General features: G+C 39.3%; 3 protein-coding genes and 1 pseudogene across 8 annotated transcripts; 1 reads left to right on the top strand and 3 right to left on the bottom strand.

Annotated features, from left to right (window-relative positions):
* Window positions 1–265: 265 nt before the first annotated feature.
* Window positions 266–5,842, bottom strand: LOC131316825 (uncharacterized). 3 transcript variants are annotated; one of them, XM_058346276.1, is made up of 6 exons: window positions 5,491–5,842; window positions 4,741–4,820; window positions 3,239–3,327; window positions 2,242–2,386; window positions 1,394–1,532; window positions 266–1,312 (listed from the first exon to the last, which is right to left on the bottom strand). In XM_058346276.1, the coding sequence occupies exons 1-6, from the start codon at window positions 5,756–5,758 to the stop codon at window positions 645–647; spliced, it is 1,389 nt and encodes a 462-aa protein (XP_058202259.1). In that variant the 5' UTR covers window positions 5,759–5,842; the 3' UTR covers window positions 266–644. The 3 variants fall into 3 exon arrangements, with proteins under 3 accessions (XP_058202259.1, XP_058202258.1, XP_058202260.1); XM_058346275.1 differs by having other exon boundaries at window positions 266–1,532; XM_058346277.1 differs by having other exon boundaries at window positions 266–1,532; window positions 4,741–4,863; window positions 5,491–5,630.
* Window positions 5,843–8,177: 2,335 nt separating this feature from the next.
* On the top strand, window positions 8,178–12,211 carry LOC131316827 (chitinase-like protein 2). Of its 3 annotated transcripts, none has more exons than XM_058346283.1 (4): window positions 8,178–8,465; window positions 9,285–9,675; window positions 10,790–10,949; window positions 11,540–12,211. In XM_058346283.1, exons 2-4 carry the CDS (start codon window positions 9,291–9,293, stop codon window positions 11,955–11,957), a joined length of 963 nt encoding a protein of 320 aa, XP_058202266.1. In that variant the 5' UTR covers window positions 8,178–8,465; window positions 9,285–9,290; the 3' UTR covers window positions 11,958–12,211. The 3 variants fall into 3 exon arrangements, with proteins under 3 accessions (XP_058202266.1, XP_058202265.1, XP_058202264.1); XM_058346282.1 differs by having other exon boundaries at window positions 8,323–8,484; XM_058346281.1 differs by having other exon boundaries at window positions 8,449–8,617.
* A 764-nt stretch (window positions 12,212–12,975) lies between these two features.
* LOC131316826 (PTI1-like tyrosine-protein kinase 3) lies at window positions 12,976–17,840 on the bottom strand. Of its 2 annotated transcripts, none has more exons than XM_058346280.1 (8): window positions 17,625–17,840; window positions 16,114–16,299; window positions 14,894–15,147; window positions 14,639–14,765; window positions 14,266–14,539; window positions 13,877–14,009; window positions 13,566–13,652; window positions 12,976–13,414 (listed from the first exon to the last, which is right to left on the bottom strand). In XM_058346280.1, the coding sequence occupies exons 2-8, from the start codon at window positions 16,205–16,207 to the stop codon at window positions 13,286–13,288; spliced, it is 1,098 nt and encodes a 365-aa protein (XP_058202263.1). In that variant the 5' UTR covers window positions 16,208–16,299; window positions 17,625–17,840; the 3' UTR covers window positions 12,976–13,285. The 2 variants fall into 2 exon arrangements, with proteins under 2 accessions (XP_058202263.1, XP_058202261.1); XM_058346278.1 differs by having other exon boundaries at window positions 16,114–16,307; window positions 17,625–17,839.
* Window positions 17,841–21,056: 3,216 nt separating this feature from the next.
* LOC131318252 (small nucleolar RNA snoR100) lies at window positions 21,057–21,171 on the bottom strand (annotated as a pseudogene).
* Window positions 21,172–21,499: the final 328 nt, after the last annotated feature.

Raw genomic sequence — 21,499 nt, 5'->3', positions numbered from 1 at the left:
CCAAGGATGGGAACTCATAATCCTTCCTCAGCATTTCCCTGATGCTTCTTTCACACTTGACTCTCACGCTTCTGGGAAAACCAAACTTCATGGAATCATGGCGGACGTCGATGCCAGAACCAACTGCTTTCAAAGGTAGGTAGTTTTATTCAATGAGATACAGAGCAGATTTTTGACCAACAACATGCAAATGACACTAAAAAATAGCAGCAAGCTTGGAAACAAAAACTCAGTAAATATTGTGTGTACATTCGCTCCGTAGCTGTTACTGCAAACTCAAGCGATCAAGACTTCCATTTTGATAAACAAGTTCAACAATTTACATAAGGCCTTGAAACTAACTAAAACAGTATCGAAATGTTTCATAACAGGTTCCCCAACTTTCACGTCCCATAGGAACTTTCGACAAAATAACTCAAATCTTTCCTATAAAGCAGATTGCCTAGAAAACCAAAAGCTAGGCGACAACATCGGAAGTAATAGTGAGCATTATTGGAAACCACATGAAAATATCGCAAATCACCAACAAGCACTTTTATCTCATAGCTTTTCCTCATCCTTTTAAGTATTTTTCAGGAGCACCCATCAAACAAAGTGAGTTCCTTTCCATTTCAATTGTTAGTGGCTTCTGGGCATCTTCCAAATCAGTTGTATATCTTGCTCAGTCTATCAGATCTTCTGACTGCAGATTTATCAGGAATTTGTTTTGCATTCATCTCCTCCCCAGATAGCGCTCCTCCATATCGGTTGTTAGAGACCTCTGATTTGGACAATGGTTCACTCAAGCTTTCTAGTCTGCTCAATCTCATGGTAGTTGAAGTACGAGGGGCACCGTTAGATTCAACGTCCGCATCAGAAACAGTGGTCTTTTGTCTCTTACTTGAACCATTTCCTGTATTTACAGTCAGGCCACATTGGCCTCCAGAGACCTCAGTAACCCTACACGTCACAGAAGTGCTAGGTGAAAAATTGTTCTCCCGCTTGTTTCTCAGATTACTCAATCTTGACATGCTTCTTGTCATAACTCCTCCACTTAAGCTATCGACATCAATACCCGTTTCACATTCACCAGCAATTTTTTGAAAATTTACTTTTCCTCTATCTGTTGAATGTTGGCTGCTACCATCATCTTTGCACTTATCATCACCCTTAGTTTTGTCATGATGTCTGGGAACTTGTTTACGTACAAAATTCTGAGTCATCAGCGGATGCGTGCCATAATTATCTTTTCTCTTCTCCTTACCAGTAGCTTCATTACCCCCAAAATGTTGCATGATATCATTCATAATACTCTTTCCTAACACTCTGGAATCTGCACCACTGGACATTAACAGATCACGTACGAAAGTCACTGGAAGATCATCCAAGCAAAATGGTAGGGAGCTGTCTGTACCGTCAACTGAAGAACCATCAAATCCATCTAAGTTAGAAATCTTGGATGGAATAGCTCCATTTCCAGATTCTTCACTGCAAAATCGACCAGCATATTCCTCCCAGTTATGAGGAAATCCAGAACGAAAACGATTGCCAACCTGCTATGATAACGGGTATAAATTTGGACTCCACTAAGAAGGGAAAGTTTGGGGACAGCAGGGGAGCAACTCTGCACCATAGTACTTTTACTAGAAGTACGTTTCTTGTTACTTACAGATGTATTACAATCTGTACATGGGATATCATTTTTGTTGTCATATTCCACGAGTACATGAACCCCCATGCAGCAAAAAACCCGTTAATCAATTCTTCAAACATAAAAAGGAAGTGCATGAGCAGGAACATAGTTTAACATCAATATCCATCAAAGCTAAGAAGCACGGACACAACACGCTCTGATCAAGTGTCGTACATGACTAAGCACGTGTCCGAACTTCTTTTTATATATTATTTTGGCCAGACACGCTGAGGCTACGTAGAGGATGTTAAAGACACATTAGGACGTCAAGATTTAATATTTAAACGTTTACCCGAAGCGAAGATTTTCAAGGATGCTCGGTTGAGGAGAGACTGCTGATCATATTTATCAGTATACTATGTCGTTATGTAATTTCTGGAAAAATGTTGTGTCCGTATCCTTATAGTGCTTCTCAGCATGAAAACATCAACCAGTAATAATGCAATGTAAAGATTCACCATAATCAATGTGGCAGAACCGATTTATCACACTTCCATATCATTTGGGACTATAGGCATCACGTCTAGTGTGAAAAATGGAATATAAGGAAGCGAAATGGGATCACTTGCCTCAGATGGAAACCCATTTTTGGCAGTGTCAGACCTATTGATGAAGCCATTGATTTTAATTGTGATGCCATCTGTTGTCTCAAGAGTGACTGTATCATGCCTCTTGGCAATTGCTGCAGAGAAAAAAGCCCTTGTCTCTTGTCCCCTGTGGCACAGTATCAGATGCTCATCCATACGAAGAAAGAAAAGCTCAGGAAATTCGCAGAACTAAGCACCAATGAAATGATCGAGAAGTCATGAAAAAATTGATGTTCTTAAAAGATGTGATTGAGATCTATTGGTCTGAATCGTAGAAGCAGCCTTTAAGGTGCCGGTGACTGCTTGATCACACAAGCAAGCAGAAGGATATTACCATTAGACAATAGGCTATACTAAAGAGCAATGTTCTACCAGTTGTTAGGCGCTAGTCGGGCGGTCGGCCACCTACGAGCTTTGAGGCCTAGTAATCAACGATTAATCGGCTCAAAGCAATTAGTAATCGGTGATTAATTAGCACATAGCATTAGTCAGATAGGCCCCGCCAGCGATTAATCGCCGATTAATTCTGATTTTTAGAACACTGCCAAAGAGTGAAGCCAATCTTGCTCTACTAGAAAGACCAGAAATGGTGGTATCCAAGTGACCTAAATCATTAGAACCAAATTATTTGCTAGCCAAAACAACATTATTTTTATCAATGAATATACATTTCCATTGTCTATTCTATCAGAATAAGTGACTAATGCTTCAACAACTAATTTTTCCGTGGCTGTAAGCTATAAAATGTATTGCCCTCCATCAGCATTGTCCCCTTCCTATTGTTGAGAGGAAAATGGAAATGAAAAGAGTAGAAGAAAAGGATATGATCAGGAAAGTACTTTGTTTAGCAATGTGAACGTCAAAGTGTTTCATGAATGAGAAAAAGTTAGATGAAATGCATTCTCCCATCTCAATATTAGATAATTATACATCTAGAATTGAAAACAAGGGAATGCCAGAGGAAGAAGAAGATCATTACTCTCTAAGTGCAAACCCTGCAACACCAAGTCCTCTTCTTCCTTTGGAATCCCTTTCAACCTTAATCAACCACCATTTATCCAAACACACCTGCAATGAACCAGACACAAATCCAGCCTCATAAATATAAAGATACATAATCTGCATATGCACAACTCATGCTTACAAGTATTTGTTTTGCTTATCAAAAACTGAAAGAGTGGGCAACCAAAGCATGACAACCCTCCTGGTCGTGACCAAAGAAATGCGCACCTACTAGATAGCCAGACAAGAGGGGCATCGACAAGCCCAACCACGCGGTACACTTCATACAAGAATCCATAGGTGTTCTCTCAACTGACCCATAGTCTGACCCAAGGACAAATTCAAAATTTTAACTTTAGGGGTGCGAACCCATTCTATTTGTTGTGGGAAGCCTCATATTGTTACCATTATTCTACAAATAACTAGTATACTACAACAGTTTTGAAGATTTTAACATGCTCCCTTTTACATTCCCACAGGAGCATATAGAGACAAGAAACCGGTCATATAGAGACAAGAAACCGGTCGATGTATAAGCATATATGCATAGTCGCACATGCATAAATCTCCAAGTGTAAACGCAGCCACTTGTGACCTGACAACCAGGGGCATCAGGAACCCTATGGTCTGGGTTTCCATTTCCACTCGCGTACTATCAATTCATGTGAGGTCGATCCATATGGTCTTTAATTGGGTCTCCTGCTATCGGACAGTGTATTGATCTCACAGTGGTTGGTTGATTGGACCGGATATCAAGTTATCAGAAAATAGTTGCACATGCATATAGATATGAATAAGTAAACATACCCATTACTGTAGTACAAAGGAAACATCCGTTTGGTGAGTGTCAATTATGAGGCTGGCTCACAAATATAGTTTTCTAAATTATCCCTTTAACTGCCTAAAGAAACTGCCAAGAAGAAAAACAATACAGCAACCCTAATTTTTCTTCTCCCCTCTTATTCATGGTTCACACGCGTCACGTGTGTCCTGGCGTTTGGTGTTTGTGTGTATATACATGTATATGTGTGAACATGTGGATCTGGGACCATGTAGTGCAGGAGGGTAGTGTAGCATCCCAGCTGTCCAAAAGTATGGACCATTGATTGCTGAGATGGACGACTGGGCTCGGCGCTTGGCTTGGCTCGGTTAGTAAATGAGCTGAGCTCGAGCTCGAGTTATTGACTCGGTTCGTTCGACAAAAGCTCGGCTCGTCATGGGAGGCTCGGCTCGATTAAAGATGCTTGTTTAGTAAATGACTAAGTTTGGCTCGTTAAGGCTCGGGCCGAGCTTGAGCTCAAGTTTTTGGCTCGTTTACTAAATGAGCCAAGCTCGGCTCGGCTCGGCTCGGCTCGGCTCGGCTCGTTTACAACTTTAATTGGGATGCTGCACTACACTTTGTAGAGGTGTTTATGAATGTTTGTCTGTGTATAAATGGTATAAAAATTGGGAAAGAAGAGAAGATTAATTAGGGCATACCGTTTTGACAAATGGGCGACAGACGGTGGTGCTGGTGGGGGTTTCCTTACTTCTGCCGGAGAAAGTGGAACCGACTGCGCCTGGAGAAGCCATTTTTCAAGATTCTCAGCTTTCCCTTTCACCCTTCTCTCAAATGGGCGGGAATCCATGGGAGAATAAGAAAGCGTTATTGAGTGCAATTTACCTCCTTGAACTATTGACAAGTATCACTTTGCCCTCATGAAATGTAGAGGTTTACGATTACCCCCTTCGAATTATGGAAAACTCAATTGGGTAAAAGGTTACTGTTTAAAGTAGGCATGTTAATGAATCGGAATCCGATCTGAAAAATCCAACCTGAATCTCGTAACATCGATCTAATAATCCGAATCAAAATACAAATCGAATTAAATCTGTTATCAATCCGATCCGAACTTGAATTTAAAAAGCCTATTTTTTAAAAACCGATAAAAAACGTTATACATACCTATAGGCTATAAGCAAGTGTAGAGAGAGAGAGAGAGAGAGAGAGAGAGAGAGTCAACATTTTCTTCTCTGAACGACCCAGACGTCGTTCAGAATCAACATTTAAATCAAACCCGTCGTTCGAATCCAACCCATTATCATTCAAATTTTAAACTCAACCCATCATAATTTAAATTCAACCCATCATTCAAATTCAGCCAATTTTCTGACCTAACCCCATTTCCACAACTAGTTTTATTCTCAGTATAACAGAAGTAGCATCTTCTTTCAAACCCTCACCACTACCTGAATCATCGCCAACACGACGGCGTATCCACGGCTTCTTCTTGGTTGCGTCAGCAGCAGCGCAAGCAGATTGACGATTGTTCAGGATCGACGCCGATCCGTTTTCCAGGAGGGAGGAAATCTCCTGGAACTCGAGCTCCTCCGAGTCTCCGTCCTCGTACAAGATTTCGAAGAACCCAGTTGAAGGGTCGAACGAGCTGACGACGCCGTTGAAAAACCCAAACCCTTTGAACTCTTTCTTCACTCTCTTGCCCACCAACTCCGCCATTCATCTGACGGCGGAGCTGTTCATGCCCAATTGGGAAAAAAAAAAAAAAAAAACCTCTCTTGATCTGATGAACAAACCATAGAGAAGAGAGGTTTCACTGTAGTTTTGTTCTTTTACCACGGGAAAACTTTTTACTGTGCACGGTTGTCAAAGAATATGGAGTATGTCACTCTTCATTATCTCATTGCATAAATTTGGAAAATGATTTTCGTACCTCACTTTTTTACTCCAATCTACCTTTCTTTTTTGTATTTATCCACGTGAAATCTCGATATTGCTGTATGTATGAAAAATGTATTGAAAAAGAGTAAAATGGTAAGTTCACGTGAATAATGACAAAAAAAAAGAGAGAGCGTGGAATGTTAAAAAAAAGTGTGAAAAACAGTTTTCAAAAAATTTCTCAAAACCAAACAAAGTGCTCTCTCTCTCCCCATTTTTTGAATTTTTCTTACTTTTTTTCCTTTTTGCTAAAATTCTGGGAGTAGAAAAAAATTTGGTTTGGATTATCGGATAGGATTCGGATATGCGATTTTACAGATTGGGATTAGGGAAAATTTTAAAATAGCACTTGAATTTTCATTACAATGTCACCGAAACACGTGAACTTCACTTTATATCAATTAAACACTTGGACTTTCAAAGTCCCAAAATTGAGGCACTTGTTGTTAGCCTCCATCCATTTCCCTTACAAATCGGCTGATGTGGCTCATTTCTGTCGTTAAAGGGCCCCACTAGAGATGTTAGAAAGTGAACTCAATACACACAATCACAACTGATGCCAACCCTACTTCACTTTTGGATTGTGTGCATTAAGTTCATTTTCTAACATCTCTAGTGGGGCTCTTTAACGCCAGAAATGAGCCACATCAGCCGATTTGTGAAGAAAATGGATGGAGGCTAATGATAGGTGCCTCAATTTGCAGATTTTGAAAGTCCAGGTGTTTAATTGAAATAAAGTGAAGTTCAGGTGTTTCGGTGACATTGGAGTAAAAGTTCAGGTGCCATTTTAAAATTTTCCCTTGGGATTATTACTACCGGATTTATGAAGTTTGGGTTCGGATTGGATATCCGTTCATTAATTTTTAAATATTTTTCAAGGAACCTCGCAAAAAATTGGCTCAAAATGATACATGTAAGTGCTTGCTTGATTTAATCTTACAACTTTTAATTCAGATTTTCAATCCGATATCCTTAAGAGCTCTTTTAGCATTCGTAGTGGTCCTATGAATTCAAAAAAACTTTACCAATATTTAATTGAGCTATTTTTTTTTGAGAAAAAACATTTTAAAACTAATGAGTGATTTAAATAATCTTTGTGGTATCCAAAATGAGCACCATAAAAAATAATCAATCAAAAATCTAAAATTGAGTGTTTAGTGTTAATTTATGACTTTTTCAGAATTCATAGAGATCCTACAAATGCTGAAAATGCCCCATATTATTGAGCTAATTTTTTTACAAGAATCGATAGAAAAATATTTTAAGAATAACTTGCAGTTTGAATCATTTTTTTAGAATCCAAAATGGGCCTCACAAAATCATCAATCATCATCATGTCCATTTATTGAACACCAAAAAGAGATTAAGACGAGAAGTTAAAAGAGTTACAATGGGTTATGTGGCAGAAGGAGAAGGGTGGGACAGAGGACTCGGACAGCCATGCTCGAACAGAGGATCCGAGTCCCTCACTTGTACATTTCTCCATTATAAATTGGTTAGGATTTTTATGATATTTTGTCAACTTGACCCACAGTTCTTATTAAAATTGCCCCAACTATGAAACATTATATGAATTTGCCTTTTTTTTAGTACTAAAATTTACTAATCATTGGTCAATAAATATAAACTGCACGTAGTACTCATTGTTTAACTAGGAAGTAGGAATACACTTTTGCAAACTCCACGAGTCATGAATATCAGGATAATTTTTCTAAGGGCAGTCAATAGCTAATAATTTTCTGGTAGTAATACATATTCAATATTTGATTACAAAATAACAAGAAGATCCAAATATGTTTCTGAATATTGACCCCACCACCTGGCTCTGTCTTTGGCCAGGAGCGGCTATAGAATTTTAGTTTAGCAATGACAAAAATGTTACAAAATTTTTTTGCATACAACAAACTATATAAAATGAATTTATCGGACCTAATTTATTTTGTTTTGTTTTGTTGAGCTATATGATCTACTTCTCCAAAACTGAAGTAAATTTACATTTTCTCGTGTTTTGTACGAATGATCCAGTGTCGACATTATAAAAGAAATCTCAAATTATATGAAAAAAAATTAAGATTTTATTGCATTTTTTGGATCCCGATGGTTCGCTTGAACCCCCTAAAACCCTAGTAAAGCCGCCTCTGTCCCTGGCAGTGTACTTAAGATGGTCCAGAACACCGGAGTCATTGAAAAAAAAACAAGAAAAGAAATCACTAGTAACCCAGTAATGCATGTGTGTGTTTTTTTGTAATCCAAGCAAATGCATGTGTCGGTCGACCAATTAGTTGGTGGGTCAGTTATCCCGTTTGCCTTCAATGGTTGATAACCCCTAAGAGAGAAGCTTCAACTAACATTTCATACCTATTGATTTCTCTCTCTCTCTCTCTCTCTCTCTCTCTCTTCCCTTGCACCTAAAGAAAAGTTGAAGTGAAAAGGGGTTAACAAATCTACCATAATCGACAGCATACCTATATCTGCACAAGCAAGCAAGGTATTTGTGGTACCCATTAGTGAGTTGCTCCTTCACTTTCTCCATTTATCTTTCTATGCTTCTCTCTCCTTAAAAAAAGTAGCCCAGATCTCCAATTCTTGTTTCAGTTCTGTAGCTCTTCTTGTTTGGCCAATTCCATCGAAAAAACACAGGTTAGACACGAAAAGAAAAATGGTTCTGTTTTTCTTGTGTGAAATTCACCGTTATGTTTAGATGAGTAGCTAAACAAAGCATGCGATCTTTATGCGTCACATTTGTTTTTTTATCTCATCAATGTACTTGTTGGGCAAATCTTCGAATTTTATCCTAGCCAACCAATTTTGTTTCTCATGAATTTCTCCCCTCTTTTATGATAAACCAAACTGGTTGAGGGAGAAAGTATTTTCCTCTCAATTTCTTGTGTTTTCTCCCCATTGCTCACTCAAACTTTGTTTGGAGCTTGAAGAAAGAAGGGGAAAGATGGGGAAATATTTTCCCTGTTTGGTTCTTGGTAAAGTTGTTTCTCATCTCATGTTTGTCCTCATTGTTCTCTCTCTTTATTGGTGCTCTCATTGCATGTGCAGTAATATTCCTCTTTTCTCTGTAAAACCAAACAAGAGATTAGTTTTGTTCACATTCCCATTTGGATTCTGTACAAAACCAAACAAGGAAAAATACGTACTTTTCCCATAATTTCTCCCTCTTTTCTTTCCTCAAGTTCCAAACAAAGCATCAAAATCTAATGCAAACGGAAGAGGAAGTTATATTTCGCATCATTTCCCATTTCTCACCAAATCATCAGGGCCCTGACAACGTAGGCTCTCTCTTGTGTTGTTGCAGATAAAAATGGAGAACAAATGGTGGGTTTTGGTAATGGCAATGGCAGTGGCAATGGCTACGGTGGGTATTGCTGATGGTGATTCCAAGCCGCCGCCATTGGTAAAGATAGTGAAGGGAAAGAAGGTTTGTGACCAGGGTTGGGAGTGCAAAGGTTTGTCCCAATACTGTTGCAATCAGACCATCTCTGACTTCTTCCAGACGTACCAATTTGAGGATCTTTTCTCGAAGAGGAACTCCCCGGTGGCCCACGCCGTCGGGTTCTGGGACTACAAGTCCTTCATCACTGCCGCTGCTGTTTACCAACCCCATGGTTTTGGCACCACCGGGGGCAAGCTTACAGGGATGAAGGAGGTGGCCGCCTTCCTCGGCCATGTTGGTAGCAAAACCTCTTGTAAGTGTTTCATTTTCTTTGTCATGAGGTGTCTTCTACTTACCGACCCACATCTTGCGTTGAGGGTTGAGCGTTGTAATTCTTGTTGCGTGTAGTAGATTGTTCTTCCTCTTTTTGTCAACGTAGGCACCACATCTCACGTGAGGGTTGAGCGTTGTAATTCTTGTTGCACGTAGTAGATTGTTCTTCCTCTTTCTGTCAACGTAGGCACACTGATATATCTTGTTTTCTCTTGTACTGTGTGATTGTTTTGTTTTCTAGGTTGTTTGTTTAGATCGATTTGTCTTGGTCTTGCGTGACATCTGTTCCATTTGCTTGCTAGGAAAATATCCGGCAGAAGTAGTTAGGCAAGTAAGGCAAAAGAAACCTATATTTCATATTAGAGCTTAAAGATTTAACTGGCTGTATTAACCGATTTGATTGAGTTTGAGTTATATTACAATGGCAATTGAAAATATACCAGGATTCATGCCCTTATTTCACATTGTTTCTATAGCTTTTCTAAGCAACAAAAGTGAGTGTTGCGTGCTTGGTAGTTGATGTTATACCATTAGTACGATAATAGAATGATTACGGAAAATTGTGATCTAGAGGGTGTTAAATTGAATTCAGTACCTTATAATGGTATATTCAAGGTCTGAACAATCGCCCCGTGTGTCAACCAATATCTATCTAGATCTTCAGCAACCGTGGCATAGTAACTGATTTTTGATTCAGCGGAGAGCAATTTGTTTGCTTGGGATTTGATTGAATGCGCCTGAAATGAATTTGGAGATTTTCCCTTCACCTATTCTAGTTAAAATGATATGATTCCAATTGAATGCACTGAAAATTCTGATTTTATGAGTACTGGACTAAGTCGATTTATCCAATTGAATGCACTGAAAACAACTTGGGCTCAGTTGATAGAGTTACAGATGGAGTAAGGCTCTTTGCTTTTGTAGTGTTATTATGGAATCAAATATGAGTGAATTTCAGTTTCTTTTCGCCGATATTTTATATATGAAGTTCATGTAAGAATTTGTTTTTGGAGATTTGTACTCTCGCTATTTGGTTTGGTTTGGAATGAATTTCGGTTACTTAGGTTGCATTAATAAGTGCAAAATCGATGCAGGTGGTTATGGAGTGGCTACGGGAGGACCATTGGCCTGGGGTCTATGTTACAACAAAGAAATGAGTCCTAGCCATTCATACTGTGACGACTATTACAAATTAACCTATCCCTGCAGTCCCGGCGCTGAATACTATGGTCGTGGTGCTTTGCCTATTTACTGGTATTATATCTGATCTTCTCTCAATCTTCTCAGGTGATTTATGTCTCTTTTGTGGGTGTCCTGTCATTGATGTCAACTCAATCGATGAATCCAACGAAACCAGGTCTGACTGAGCATGCTTTTGGTAGGATTGTGTCTTGACGCAATGTCAAGGTGAAATGACATCCGGTTATGTCCATAAATGTGGCTTTACTCATTTTATATTAACAAAAGCAGTCTATGTAGTAGAAACAGATAAGCTGAAGGTCTTTGGTGACTACACAAGGTTCATGGCCTGTCAATTGAGCAACCATTGAGATATGTGTGGGGATCTTCTAAAGTTGTTTCGCGATATTCTCTGGTTTCGTGTTCTCGTGTTTTTCGTGCTTTGTGTCTGAAAAATTGTGAACATTCATGTGCTCTACACAGTCACTTTTGATCTACATCCAATGCTATGGTCGATAAAGGGATGTAGAATTGTACTTACCATTTTTCCCCTTTCACTTGGGAAAAAGATCTGTTACAAGTCATCAAAACTGTTGTGGATAAGTTTAGCTGTTTTAGACAGAACTTGCAGTGTCTAAATTCCATTGTTACATTCTCGTGTACAGGAACTACAACTACGGAGCTACTGGGGAAGCCCTAAATGTAGACTTGTTGAACCATCCGGAATACGTAGAACAGAATGCTACCCTCGCTTTCCAGGCAGCGATATGGAGGTGGATGACCCCCGTCAAGAAATCACAGCCATCGGCTCACGATGTCTTTGTCGGTAACTGGAAGCCGACCAAGAATGACACAGCGGCCAAACGGCTCCCCGGTTTCGGCACAACAATGAATGTGCTGTACGGAGACAATGTTTGTGGTCAAGGGGACGTCGATTCCATGAACAACGCCGTCTCTCACTACCAGTATTATCTTGACACCATGGGCGTCGGCAGAGAGGAGGCCGGTCCGCATGAAGTACTGTCTTGTGCTGAGCAGAAAGCTTTCAACCCTTCGTCGTCCGGTACTGATGCTGCTTCTTGAGCACTTAGCTTGATCGTGCATGTGAAGAGTACGTACCTACCACGTTTTGTCGTAATATTGCTGATTGATCTCTCTCTTTAAATAAGAGAATACACCAGTAAATAAAACAAGATTGGTTTTGTGCAGTTGCTTTTGTGGTGGTGTGGAGACGTTGGATTAATTCATTTTGCTCTTTGTAATCTGTGTATACTGTCACTATGAGACTCCCCATCTTGTATGCTCCTTCATTTTTATATGTACATGCATTGTTTCAACTGCTTAGAACTGGGGAAGAAAAATAAAAAAAGCTCTCTCTCTCTCTCATGTTCTAGGGTCTCCTCCAAAAGCATAATGTTTATTAGGTGCAATTTCACATAAACAATGCCAAGTACATCTATAAGAGTGCACAAATCCAAACACAGAATTGTCCAGAACCGTCCAATGTGTACGTAATCTATCATATGAAACCTACGTGCATCCTATGGTTTCAGATTTGTGCATGTTTGTATATATGTAGCATTGTTTTGATTTCACATTCATGAGTGAAGCAATTTTTTGGTGATGACTGGGTAAACACATTTTACCCCCTAAACCATCACCATTATGGTCATTACTATACTTAAAAGATGGGTAGGTGAAAGGGGAGATCCAGAGAGAGTGATGGAGATGGTAGGTTTTGGTTGTAATCAAAATGGGCCAGTCTTTTGGTGTGGGTTTGTAGTGAAAGTCTGTTTTGCATCTAAAACACGTGACATTTTTCATAGGAATGTCACTGACGTGAACTGAATAAAATGGTAATAGTTTTTAATAACTTGGAATCTGGCCTATCGAGAAAAACACTAGACTTTCCTCGGTTGGAACACTGGTACGTGATGCCCCAATTCGTTTAACTAGCATGCAATAATTTTGTGGGTCCCACAACCCACACGGATGTGTGGTGAATAAGAGAATTGGAGCATCACTTGCCGATGCTCCAGGACCATCCAGTAAGCCCTAATCACACCCATAAGCTGCACCAAAAGGGGGACATGTGATCAGATTTATAACAAGCTCATCCTTTTAATGAACTTCAAACAAGCATGGCTTTATAAACCAAAGAATAACAATCACAAGTCTTATTGTCAACCCAAAAACAAACTGGGTCTGTGCAAGGAGGTTTTTTTTGCATAATCAGTAGGATTGGAAGCAAAAAGGCCAACGGATATAAAAATCCGACCGATCCTATCCTACCCAACCAATGTGGAAAAGCCGAAAAGAGCGAAGAAAAGTATACACACACACAGTCGTCAAATGAAAACCAAAGCGCGCGGCAGAGGCTTCAAAATTTCACACAGCTGAATTTACATGTTTTAAACATCGGGAGGTGGCGGCGGCGGTGCGGAAGACCTCAGAAGCGGTTGGAGAGCCTTGACTACAATGCTCATGTTTGGTCGGAACTCAGACTCATACTGCACACATAGTGCGGCTACAGCTGCGAGCTGAATATTACCAAAAGACAATTGCAATGTTAGTTGCTCCATGTGAATGAGTAATTCTCTCAGCGTTTGTGTGTGTGTGTGTGTGTGTGTGTGTGTGTGTGTGTGAGAGAGAGAGAGAGAGAGAGAGAGAGAGAGAGAGAGAGAGAGAGACCTTGGCAACTCCTTTGGGAGGATATTCTCCCTTGAGCTTTGGATCTACACATTGTTTCACTTTGTCTTCACTTAGTCTTGGAGTCGCCTACAAGGACAACAAAATGCATTAATTTCCTCAAATGCTTTGATGTTAAAAAAAAACTCACTGAAAAAGAAAAACCAAACAAAAAGAAGAACAAGCAAACATGAAAACTGACAAATAAGAAATGAAAATAACAGGAAGGAACCTGTAATGTGAAAGAGTTGTTGGAAACAGCATGTGTACAACTTATGGGAGAAAAAATCCTGACATAGGAAACAAAGACTCACCCAAGTAACAAGACTTTGTTGGCCACGAGGCATGGTATGATCGACCGGTTTGCGGCCAGTCAAAAGTTCTAGCAGAACCACTCCGAAGCTATACACATCACTCTTCTGTGTCAATTGCCCAGTCATTGCATATCTGCATGAGTTTTTTCGCCATCAAATCAATTACGCACGACTTATCTAATCGTAATGGTCAAATTCCCCACTAAGACAATCTCAAATCAATGTACAGTAGGCATTAAACAAATATCTCCTTCAAGGAAAAGCACAATGCTGATGCATTGATGCATGTGAAAACTATCCAAATTGAAATGTATCTTGATGCTAATTATGCCATGATATCCAATAGAGAGCCACATAATTACATGAAAGAGGGGTTTCAGAGGAATTACTCTGGTGCGTGATACCCAAACGTTCCCAAAACTCGAGTAGAATGAAGGCGAGCAGCCATGTCAGGAGCCTGATTTGAAAGGTTAAAATCTGCAATTTTGGCCTTAAAGTCTTCAAATAGAAGCACATTGCTGGATCTGATATCTCTGTGTATTATGGAAGGTTGAAATTTCTCATGCAAATACTCTAATCCCCTTGCTGCATCAACAGCAATTCTAACCCGTTGAATCCAGTCCAGCACAGGTCCTGGTTGTGCTCCTTGAACTCCCTTTCTCCCTGTTATGTGCAAATAATACAAGAAATAGCTTCCCAATTTACGTTAAATTCAAATTGAAGACTAATTCAGTGACGGAAAGAAGCATTCTTTCTGCATACCATGCAAAACATCATGTAGAGAACCCATGGTTGCAAACTCGTATTCTAGAACACGAACATTGCCTTCAACACAGTAACCCAGCAACTCAACCAGATTTTCATGTTTCAGTTTTGAAACCATGGAAACCTAAATTGAAAAGTAAAAGTTTTAGTATATGAATGATTGCACTTACTAAAAATCAGGAATCTCATTTTAAGCAACAAACCAAGAAAATTAAACTGATATATTTTGTGTCATAAATATTTTGGACACACCTGAGTCAAAAACTCAACATTTGACTCAGGTTCAGCTGCAACATCAAGCTTTTTAATTGCCACAGCTTTTCCATCACTTAAGGTGGCATAGTATACTCTTCCGTAGGATCCTTCACCAATCAAGGACTTCGACCCAAAATTATCAGTTTTTTCTTTCAGCTCAGCTAAGGACAGCGCTGGCACTTCAATAGGTGGTACTTCTTTTTGAACTTCAGGTTTCACAGGGGTATATCCCTTTGACCCTTTCTGATAACCTAAAATAGATACCATAAGAAGATGTCAAAAAAACAAACAATCAAGGGAAAGCAAAAAAAACTGAGGGCAGATAGGAAGAATTCCCTCATAGAAGTTAGCAAGCCAATATGAAACTTACTGTAAATGCATTCATTGTCACTAATAAACACAAGGAAGCTAATTTGTACTTCCCTACAATACCTTCATCTTTGGAGTAGAATTAGTTAAAAAAACAACGAACGGTCAATGCCAGATATTTACTACAAGACTAACAGATTCACAGATAACAAAAAACAACCCCAGAAATTTACGTGGAGAACAAAACCTAGCGTGATAAAAATCATAATTTTTTTTTTTTTTTTGGTTGAAATTTACATCCATATGAAAGTTAACAACTCCATTACTAGCAGACTAGAAGGTTGAGCTTCCAATACTGACACAAAAACCTGACAGAAGACAAAATAAAACCATCCTAGGGAAAATGAAATGCATTGAAGGAAAATGTGCCAGTGAAATCCACTTTGACAGAAAACTTGAGACCAAAAATTATACTTTTGGGCATAATAATAAGCCTACTATTTATTCAAAGAGTTGAGTTCATAGTTAACACAGTTGCCTTCCAGTAACAGGGTTGCCAGTTAAATCCATATCCCAACTGCATCTAATATAGGTAATTGGTTACTAGTGGTTGAGCATAAATTCAGAAATCTCCTCGAGATCCATGAACAAACATGACATGAACAGTTCATGTTCCAATAAATTGTAGAACCGATTTCTTGTCAACTATCATGCCATCCAACAACTACTTGGTAACATAATCGCGTTAACAAATGAGAATAATCGCGTTAACAAATGAGAGAACCATCATTCTTAACCACATCAAGAATCATCAATAAGTCAACAAATATATTAAAAACTAATCACAGGCAACAATAACCACAATTAATTCACAGCATTAAATAAGAACCACAATCATGCTTACATACCATCTGCTTGCTTCCTTGGGTTTCCGAAAGACTCATGATCAGGTGAAGGGTAGGACTCTTCCACTCTAGAAGTACAACACAACCACCTACGCATCCTTGCTTTCTTTCTCAAAGATAAAATCCTCCTCTGCACTGGTATTCTGAAGAAGTACAAAATAGCAAGGAGGATGCGTGTGTGCCTGCTGCCTGCGAAACTAGTCATATAGGTAGGATTCAATTAGAGCAGCAAAATATCCAAGCTATCCACACAAGTCCGTTATACAATCAGAACCATGCACTAAACTAATGAACACATCAGAAGATTGAAAAAGAAAAAAGTTTCTATTATGATTGTCTTTTCATCCAAAGAATGCACTTTAGAAACCAATTTAAAGTATCATGCTTGTGAATGGGGCACAACCATTAACAAAAAAAGAAGTAAATTTGATGAAGGCCTTTCTATTGGCTGGTAAGACCCACTGGTCTAACTGATATGTACCATTTGCCATATCAAGGTGCTTCAACCAATAACATCAGAATCACGACACTTTGGCCCCATTTGTTTGACAGGACTAAAGTAAAGGCATATATAATCTCATAAGATATCTTCTCCCACCGGTCCATGGTACTGTATATCCCACACTTGGCAGGATAATATATTTGATGGATGTTTAATCAGGACCAAAAAAAATCTAAGCAAATACCGGATATGTGGTCACCTTGGATATATAGTTCAATCTGACGCTCATATTTGGTCAAACAAACGGGCCCTTAAAGCCCATACGCAAACAAACCAACCTTCAAAAGAAATGACTGCTATACACGTTAACTTGCAGAAAGCAAGTAGCCAGAATTGCTGTTACAGGGAGACAACAAATATCACAATCACTTAATATGCTATATGACAATTGATAAGGTTAATGCCTGTACACTCATTGCTGCATTCAATAGTGTAGGCCAAATGCCTATACACATATAGCTGATGAGTGTGTTTATAGTCTGCATAGCATGTAGTGTGTACATACATGCGTGTAACTGTAATTTCATTGTAATTTCAAAAGCAATCTTTGCCCCAGAAAAAGGGGAAAAAAAATAAAGAAACAAACATAGTGCAACAAGGAAAACAATCAAGATAACATTCCGAATCATATTTATCAAATCAACAGTTAAAAACAAAAGAAAATTCACGGAAAAAGTAAGGGACCCATGACTCAAAAATTTCCATGTCAAAAAAAAAAAAAAAAAGACTCAAAAATTTCAAGAATTCAACAATTCGAGACAAAAAAGAAATACCCATTTGGTTTTCACGACGATCAAATGAGGAAAACCCAGAAACAAAAAGATGCCCTAAACATCTGTACAAGCAAAATATTTTTTTAAACCTAAATAACAAGCAAAATAAACAAAGAATCGAGGTGCTGAGTCCTGAAAGCCCATGAAAAATCATAAGAAGCATACGATCAAATAGATAAGCAACAAGATAGGTATAAGGGGATGAAGGAACAAAATTTCGGAAAGGAAACGAAGAATACCCTCTTCTCTCCTTCTCTCTGATATGTGTATGTGGGCGTTACTCACATACAATTTCTCTCTCTAAAAGAAGAAAAGAAGTATTAGAGGTGGGGAGGGAGGAAAGAGGAAATGGTGGGAGGAATTTTCTGTGTGTAGCCAACCGTGTGTTTGTTTGGTGTGGGAACATAAGAAAGAAGATGGTGCTCGCCCTTGACGGTTTTCCCAGCGTGAATTTTCATTGGGGAACAGTACTGTATTTTCCCTATTAGCTCACTACATTTCGATAAATAATTGTTGAAAATCATACATAATATTTCGATAAATAACTGTTAAAAACAAGATTATATTTCGATAACTATATGTCAAAAATATGTTCAATCTTCGGTAAACAACTGCTGAACATATATTTTTCGATAAATAGCTGTTGAAAAAAATATTATATTTTGATAATTTTATACTGAAAATATATCTTAATTTCGATATATAATTAAAAAAATTTAACGGACTAATGGAGAAAATACGGAAATTCGAGCGGCCGCCCTTTACATTGGCCTTGGCTGTTTATTTAGTTGGGTAAATTGCGTTGGACCTCCTTGAGGTTTGCGTGAATGTGATCACCACCACAATCGACCCCATATCTGTCTATCAACAAAACAAGGGGTGCCCAGCGGGACAATCGAACCACCCAAACCAAACCGTGCGCGAAGCCACCTGAGGATTGAGTTCGGATGGATAAAGATCCAAATACTTGAATTTTGGTGGATCGAGTTCGGTTTGGTTCGAGCAACCTTTTACTCCTATATGAACTGATCAAACCACAACCAAATCGACTGACAATAATCACAGACGGGTGCATACGGAGAAAATGACAAACCTCAGCGAGTGGTTCGATTTCAAAACTGAATCAAACTGTCCAAATCGTCCCTTGGGCAGCACTAAACAAAACTCTAAGTAGAAACACTAAACTCACTTCAATCTCTTTCAATAGCCATTAAATCGCCACAATTTACGAAGCCGACGCAATTTGCTTTGCCAGAACACCATCTCTAGTTACTATTAGGGTTGCAAACAATCCGAGCCGCTCGCGAGCGGCTCGGAGCTCGGCTCGGCTCGGTTCAAGACAAAAACGAGCCGAGCTCGAGCTCGAGTCCTGGGCTCGTTTCATAAATGAGCCGAGCTCGAGCTAGTCGAAACTCGGCTCGAATTGGCTCGCGAGCTCGATTACATAATATATTTATATATATATATATATATTTATTTTTACATATTTATATTTATATTTATTTATATATATATTTATATATATTTGTTTCATAAACGAGCCGAACGAGCCGAGCTCGAGCTCCGTAAATACATATCGAGCCGAGCTCGAGCTCGAGTCCTGCAGCTCGTCACGAGCTCGAGCCGAGCTCGAGCCAACTAAATTTTTGCCGAGCCGAGCTCGAACACTCTAAAACTCGGCTCGGCTCGTTTGCAGCCCTAGTTACTATCACTGTCTTTAAATTAGATTTCACACGATAGTATTATATGAGAACGTGGAGATAGGAGATGGATTACAGAATGTGAGAAGGGGGTTGCTAGTATTTTTCAATTTGGACCAATTTGCCCTATTGCCCTCCAATCCTCAAGCCACGTCTCCCACTCCGCTGCTTCCGTCCTTCACACAGAGAGAGAGAGACCCAAAATCAAAAGCGTTGGTTAAACGAAGAGAGAGAGAGAGAGAGAGAGAGAGAGACGACCCCACCAACGAACACCGCCATTGCGTCCGCCACCGCCACCGCCACCGCCGACCAGACCACCACAACCACCGGCAACCGCCACCTCCGTTAGCGCCTTCCCTCCGCCGACAAGGTCTCTCTCTCTCTCTCTCTCTCTCCATTGTTCCGATTTTTCTCAGATTAGGGTCGCGGCTAAACTGAAATCGATTATTTAGGACTTGTTCATTCGATTGTTTGGAATTCGAATTAGGGTTGGGGTTAACTGGAATTGGGGATTTTGAGCCAATTTGGTAGCTACGGTGAAGGGTATAGATATTCTATTATATGTGATTTCTGGTACTCAGTTGATTGAACGGTTCTACGTAGTTCAGCGAACGTTTCCCCCTAATCATGTTTTCGATGGTGATGTGCTTTCTGGAACGACATCAAGTGTAGTTCACCATGCTGGTGTTTTAGAAGGTTGGTTTGGAGTCCACTGGTGGGCGATTTGGCCAATAAAGATTAAAAAAGAAAAGAAAAGAAAAGAGGGGAATGAGAATGCAATATGGTATTAGACCATCTCTATCCCACTTTTGCTATCTCTTTTCCACAAAGTGAATGTAGTTATGTAGCAGTAGCACTTTACATGTTTGAATGGTTTTCTTTGCACAGTCAGAAAAATACAAGATTCTTCCCACAAGTATCTCTTTTCTACAAAGTGAATGTAGTTATGTAGCATTAGCACTTTGCATGTTTGTTGAAATGTTTGAATGGTTTTCTTTGCATGGTTAGAAAAATACAAGATTCTTCCAACGAGAAGGTCGTGCATACAATACAAAAAAATTGATGATAAAGATTCATTTGAAAGCACAATGATCAACGTAGCTATTTCAACTTCTTACGTTTTCGGCTATATTGAGTGTTTGCCATTCTCTTATTTTTGATTTGGTTGTGTATACATTTGAATTTGTGAATTCTGAATTTAACTTTTTGGGTGGTTGCGGTTGTTTTTACATGAGAGAGCTACTCTTTTGTGTTTAACTTGGCGTCAAGTATCATTGTATGAATTTTGGTTACACATTTGAATCGATTTGTTGAGATGTCAAATTTCTCAGTAGAAAGTCCAATTGACAATACTAATAAAAGATTCGGCTATTGCCCCATGGATGCTTTCCAGTGGGACTCTCGGACTCGGTGACATACATCGAACTACTAGGTTAAGGGAATACCCATTTGGAGTTTGCTTCAAAATGAAGCTTCGAAGATCTACCACTTTCCAAAATCGTCCTACAATAACATTCATACTTTCTGTTATCAAACTGAGAAAATTGCGCGGGCAATTCTCCTCGCAGTTTTCAAATGCCCTGGGAATTTGACAATGGAGACAACCAGACAATCAACTCTCATTTGGGACAGTTTGACTCTTGATTTCCCAGTCACCTAACCCGTCTTAATACTATAGTCATATTGGCATTTTCTTTACATTGCACAACAACTATGTTTTTTCGGAACTTTTTCCATATGTTCGGTTGGATGCCTTGACAACGCATCAGTTCAATGGATGGCAGAAACTTTGGCTTTGTAGTGGCCAAAGTACTAGAACCGAGGGTCTTTAATACAACGACAACAGAACTCATGTAGTCCTTAATCATTGGGGGTATGGGCGGGGGAAGATTGAAGACAAACCTAACCTTTGGCAATATGCACAAAGTGGCTGCCTTCAAAATACCACCGAAACAAAGGACCCCCTGTATCTATTTTGCTGCGGAACCATGCCCACAAATCAAAGCCAAATGACATCAACGAGGGCAGGCCTAGAGACCCAATTCAATTTCTGTACACATTACCATGCTTGATGTTTCCTTCATTGATAGTCTGGTATGCACAATAACCGGGGGTCTCTAATACAGTAAGTCTTAACAAATTTTCACTACGCTCTTGATTACCTTCAAAGTTCTTCAAGAAGCTCACATCTACTCTACACTTGTACTCTCGAGAAGTATCTCGTCTGCTTTGACAACCTTGGACGTTATCTGTCGTTTCACATCCAAAATTTTTGCGAATCCAATCCCACGTAACCTTCAATGACTCTGCAGTTTGTGCTATCTGAGCAAGATAAGCATTCTTTCCTTTAGCATAGCTGAGGTTAATATACCTTGCAAATACATGCTTAAGAGCATGTACACAAGAATAGCCAA

This window comes from Rhododendron vialii, chromosome 2a (genome assembly GCF_030253575.1).
Source record: "Rhododendron vialii isolate Sample 1 chromosome 2a, ASM3025357v1".
NCBI classification, from domain to species: Eukaryota; Viridiplantae; Streptophyta; class Magnoliopsida; order Ericales; family Ericaceae; genus Rhododendron; species Rhododendron vialii.
The sequence above is the reverse complement of the archived record's forward strand: the minus strand, read 5'-3'. Positions and strand labels throughout refer to the sequence as shown.

Bases quoted from the DNA above. Each gene is read 5' to 3' on its own strand.
- LOC131316827 (XM_058346283.1), top strand. From the start codon at position 9,291: ATGGAGAACAAATGGTGGGTTTTGGTAATGGCAATGGCAGTGGCAATG. The intron at 9,676-10,789 runs GTAAGTGTTTCA...AAATCGATGCAG, and splicing joins TGTTGGTAGCAAAACCTCTT to GTGGTTATGGAGTGGCTACG. The intron at 10,950-11,539 runs GTATTATATCTG...TCTCGTGTACAG, and splicing joins GGTGCTTTGCCTATTTACTG to GAACTACAACTACGGAGCTA.
- LOC131316826 (XM_058346280.1), bottom strand. From the start codon at position 16,207: ATGCGTAGGTGGTTGTGTTGTACTTCTAGAGTGGAAGAGTCCTACCCT. The intron at 15,148-16,113 runs GTATGTAAGCAT...TATCTATTTTAG, and splicing joins CCCAAGGAAGCAAGCAGATG to GTTATCAGAAAGGGTCAAAG. The intron at 14,540-14,638 runs GTATGCAGAAAG...TGCACATAACAG, and splicing joins TCTACATGATGTTTTGCATG to GGAGAAAGGGAGTTCAAGGA.
- LOC131316825 (XM_058346275.1), bottom strand. From the start codon at position 5,758: ATGGCGGAGTTGGTGGGCAAGAGAGTGAAGAAAGAGTTCAAAGGGTTT. The intron at 4,821-5,490 runs GTAGTGGTGAGG...TGGCTTCTCCAG, and splicing joins TCGTGTTGGCGATGATTCAG to GCGCAGTCGGTTCCACTTTC. The intron at 2,387-3,238 runs GTAATGATCTTC...ACTGTGCCACAG, and splicing joins GCAGGGTTTGCACTTAGAGA to GGGACAAGAGACAAGGGCTT.